This window comes from Coregonus lavaretus (assembly GCF_964263955.1).
Source record: "Coregonus lavaretus genome assembly, chromosome: 4".
NCBI lineage: Eukaryota > Metazoa > Chordata > Actinopteri > Salmoniformes > Salmonidae > Coregonus > Coregonus lavaretus.
Window position 1 is genome coordinate 40,221,876 of NC_139991.1, and position 4,446 is coordinate 40,226,321.

At 44.4% G+C, this 4,446-nt stretch overlaps 1 protein-coding gene across 1 annotated transcript; it reads right to left on the minus strand.

Moving 5' to 3' along the window:
- Positions 1–1,098: 1,098 nt before the first annotated feature.
- LOC311127120 (uncharacterized protein) lies at positions 1,099–3,203 on the minus strand. Its single transcript, XM_084158884.1, has 6 exons — positions 3,096–3,203; positions 2,931–2,993; positions 2,748–2,801; positions 2,520–2,612; positions 1,971–2,279; positions 1,099–1,856 (listed from the first exon to the last, which is right to left on the minus strand). Exons 1-6 carry the CDS (start codon positions 3,192–3,194, stop codon positions 1,401–1,403), a joined length of 1,074 nt encoding a protein of 357 aa, XP_084015010.1. The 5' UTR covers positions 3,195–3,203; the 3' UTR covers positions 1,099–1,400.
- Between the last annotated feature and the right edge of the window lie 1,243 nt (positions 3,204–4,446).

The following is a 4,446-nucleotide window of genomic DNA, read 5'->3' on the forward strand; positions in this document are numbered from 1 at the left end:
CTGTTCTCTCTGCTACCGCACGGCAAGCGGTACCGGAGTGCCAAGTCTAGGTCCAAAAGACTTCTCAACAGCTTCTACCCCCAAGCCATAAGACTCCTGAACAGCTATTCATGGCTACCCGGACTATTTGCACGGCCCCCCCACCCCATCCTTTTTACGCTGCTGCTACTCTGTTAATTATTTATGCATAATCACTTTAACTCTACCCACATGTACATATTACTTCAACTACCTCAACTAGCCGGTGCCCCCGCACATTGACTCTGCACCGGTACCCCCCTGTATATATAGCCTCCCTACTGTTATTTTATTTTACTTCTGCTCTTTTTTTCACAACACTTTTTTTGTTGTTGTTTTATTTTTACTTTTTTTGTTAAAAATAAATGCACTGTTGGTTAAGGGCTGTAAGTAAGCATTTCACTGTAATGTCTGCACCTGTTGTATTCGGCGCATGTGACCAATAAAATTTGATTTGATTTGATTTGTACCCAATAAAGAGAGAGAAGAATATTGGAATTGAGAAAATATTTGTCTCTTTACTTTTTATTGTAATGCAATCAAGTTTTTGTTATGTATGATAACTCTAAATAGATTATTAGTGTATGTTTGCACTCTTGGAATGGAGTATTATTACACACTTGGATTGAGTGTATCTTTGGGATTTTGTTTTACTTTGACTGTGGTGTGATCCACTCCTACAGCACTCTCTTGTGGTTATCTGCTGCACTACACTGCTAAGAGTTCATAGCTTCATTTGAACTCTATCTTCCTCCTGACTGAGGCAACAGCTCATCAGATGAGACATTTGTGTAAGGAATGAGACGTTGACTGTGACAGGACCTTTTGTTCATATTTGAGCTCAGAATGAACTGAATGATGGTGTGTGATGGAGTATGGTCTAGGAGGGCCCTCATCATAAAGCCATAAATCATACTGTGTGTCTAGTCACTTTCTCTGGTGAACACAATTATGAATACTGAGTCTGTAATTTAGCTCATAATGTACGAGTCTCTGCATAGTGCTATACACAGAGATTAATTGCTCAGTAGATTCAACAAAGTATATCAATGTGAAATAACAGACCCACCATGCGTTTTTATGAAAAAATGAATTTATTTAGAAACGATACAACATTATACCTACAGTAAAAATGGGACAAACAACATGTAGTGTAAATAATTGTGCAATTGAACAAAATGGACTGTTCCTTATGTCCTGATGAGATGGCTAGTATTGCTCTTATCAGGTATTATTGTCGTACTGTATTAGACCTTAAGGGCCCTCTGTTTGTTATTCTCTGTTCTGACCTCTCCTCCTAAGGCTGGGTCATAGAGCACCTTCCTGGTCCTGGTAGCATTCTTCACTGTCGACAGCAGCAGGATGAGAAAGACAGGCCTTTACTAGGCATTGATGACGACGGGAGCGTCGGTAGTGATGGCAGCCTCTGTGACCGCCTCCTCAGCCGAGTCGCTGTCACTCTCCTGGCTCTCGTCGCTCCCGGCTGAGTCGCTGTCTGCTGCCCCGGGCGTGGCTGTAGCCTCCTCACTGCTGTTGCTGCTGTCAGTCTCATCACTGGCGCTGGTGCTCTCGCTGGTGCCGTTGCTGCTAGCGCTACTGGTGCTCTCACTTGTCGCATCACTGGCGCTAGTGCTGGCACTCTCTGCCTCTTCCTCCTCCAGGCTCTCAGCTCCCTGGCTCTCGGGGCTCTCATGGGGGCCGCTGTCCTGGCTGGCTTTGTCGATGTGCGCTTGGCGCAGGCTGGGCTCCTGGGCTGTCCCGCTGGAGGCATCCAAACCCTGGCTCTCCACCTCGGGGGTGCTGGTGTCCTCTTCCATAAAATCATGCACCTGCAGGGCCTGGAGAGAGGTGATGGAAGGATGTTTAGAGACAATTCTTACAACTAAATGGAAGGGAATAATGCTTGTGAGTTTGAGATGGAGAATTCTAACACAGAGGAAAGACAAATGGACCTTGAACACCTTCAGCGTCTTCTCAATCTCGTTTCCTAGCCCGGTGTTGTAGACGGACACCTTCTTGCCAGCATACATGCCCTCGTCCATCTTTCCATAGGATTTGTATGTGGAGGGTCCCTTCTCGATGTTGTTGGTATCTACATAGATGATGGACTTCTTGTAGTCGCCGGGGTAGCCCATGCTGTCTCCGCGTCCGTCGTCGTAGATGGGGGCCTCGGTGGGAGCCAGGGTGGGCTCAACAGTGGGCTCAGCGGTGGGAGGGGCAGCGGTTGTGTCTGCCTCCCCAGACTCTGACTCCTCTGTTTCCTGAAAACACATCACAACAACATCTTTAGTCTTACGTCACCTTTATAAGATGTGAATTTAAAATAAGAGCTTAGTGAACGCTCCTGTCTGTCGAGATTAGCTAGACGTCTTCATTGAACTATAAACTATAGACTGTGTGGTCCTGTAGACTTACTGGAGCCATAACTACACGTACATCTACGAATGAAAATGTGACTCAATATATCCTACACATGAATAGTTTTATACATTGTGTATTACATCACTGTCTGTGCTGTCCTTGCTTTCATCACTGTCTGCACTGTCTGTTGATGCTGTGCTGTCCGCTGTTGGGTCTGATGTAGGATCAGCTCCCTGGATAATAGAAAAACAGGACCCATCAGCATGTCAACATCCATCAACAACATCCATCAAAAGCACAGATATGGTTGTCTCTATCAGGTGTAAGAGTGATTTAGCGTCTTATGCTACGACAGAATGATGTTTTACTTCTGTTTCATCTTCGTCGGAGCTCTCGTCTGATGCTGTACCAGCACCCACATTCTAAAAGAAAACCGCAGCATTAAGAAGAGTCCAATAAAAACGGTATAGGACAAATGTATACATTTCAATGCCAATACACATACAGAATAGAAAGTAATGTTCCCTGAAAGAAGGTGAACACGCTCTTACCTGTACAGATGCAACCTGGGGGAGTTCTGCTGGGGCTTTCCGAAGCACCGGAGCTGGTTTTACCTGCCAACATGAACATGAATTGAAGTTGATACCAAGCACACGTCTGTCTGTCCGTCTGCCTGTCTGTCAATATATATGTTCTCATATGAGAGGAACACTCACCACTTCCTCTGAGCTCTCTGAACTGCTGCTGGACGAGCGTTTCACTGGGCGACAGAGGACCGTTGCAAAGAGCAGGACGAAAACAATTGCAGCCTTCATTGTCACAATGTGTATCTGAAACGAGAGCCAATCCACCAAAATGATGTGAACTGAAGATACAAACTCTGTTGAAAGCTGTACAGTATGTTGGCTACATTTAACACCCTTTTAAACTGAAAATGTGATACATTATTTTCAATTACAGCCAAAATGCCTGGATGGGAGGCAATTAGACTGAGTTTAACTGCAAAGTGCCTGTGAAGTCCTGCTTTGTAATGGTTAAAGAATTAAAGCCTTGATTAGTATACAGGGAGAACTAACCATGGGCTATTATGAGTCTCCACCATAGCTAAGTGGAGGGACTCTGGCCGGAAGTGCACTCCTTTTAAAGTCCCTAACCGTTGGCAGACAACATGGGCTTCCCTCCCAGCTAATGACATCCAGCCTACCCTAGCTATCCTACCCCCATGCATGAACGTCTCCCTTGTTTTCCAGCTCAGCTACTCTCAGCTAGAACAACACTACATAAAGTATAACTCTGAGCAGGCAGTGTTTTAGCTATACCTATAATGATCCCTGCACAGTGTATAATTCCCCAAGTTAAAAGTGGAAGTCTGGAAGACCACAGTCAGTCCAGGGAGGCAGGGAACATGATGAACGCCCCTCAGCTTTATTTTGGAAGCCAACTCTACTTTGTCATTTGGTCCTTGGGTTCTAGAATGATGAGCCCTTAAATTTGTGGTGTCGACAGATGGAAGTGTGACGGAGGCAAGGCGAGAGAAACTACTAGGGATGTTGAGTGGATGTTGCGTGTAGATGAGGTCTGACTTCAGAAGTAATCAATCCAGCCTTTCAGTTTTGCTGTTATTATTATTTGTCCTCACAGCAGCACTTAAATGCGGTGGTTTATTCTTGGAACATAGGAGTCAGTTAGTTGACAATAAATTAGCTGTGAATTTGAGAGCTGAGCCCAGAGCTTCCTCTTCCTGCTGTCACGTTCACATTCATCACTCCAACACTACAAAACCTAGTTTATGATTGAGCTCACCCTATCAGGTTACCAGAAGTATCCGGTGTATAGAGAGCATGTGTAATAGCACAAACTAATTGTTACAACAGATCACCAAGCTCTCTTTTCTGGTAAATTATGAATTTGCTACTAACCATAATGCATGTATTCTTGTTTACATAAAAAGCCCCAAATGTACAAAGCATTTAGGCATTAAAAGGGTGCTATTTTAGTTTCTAACTGCTGAAATTTGTCTCCTAGCTTTGTCATTCTTTGCACAAACTGTAAAAACATTCACTGCGA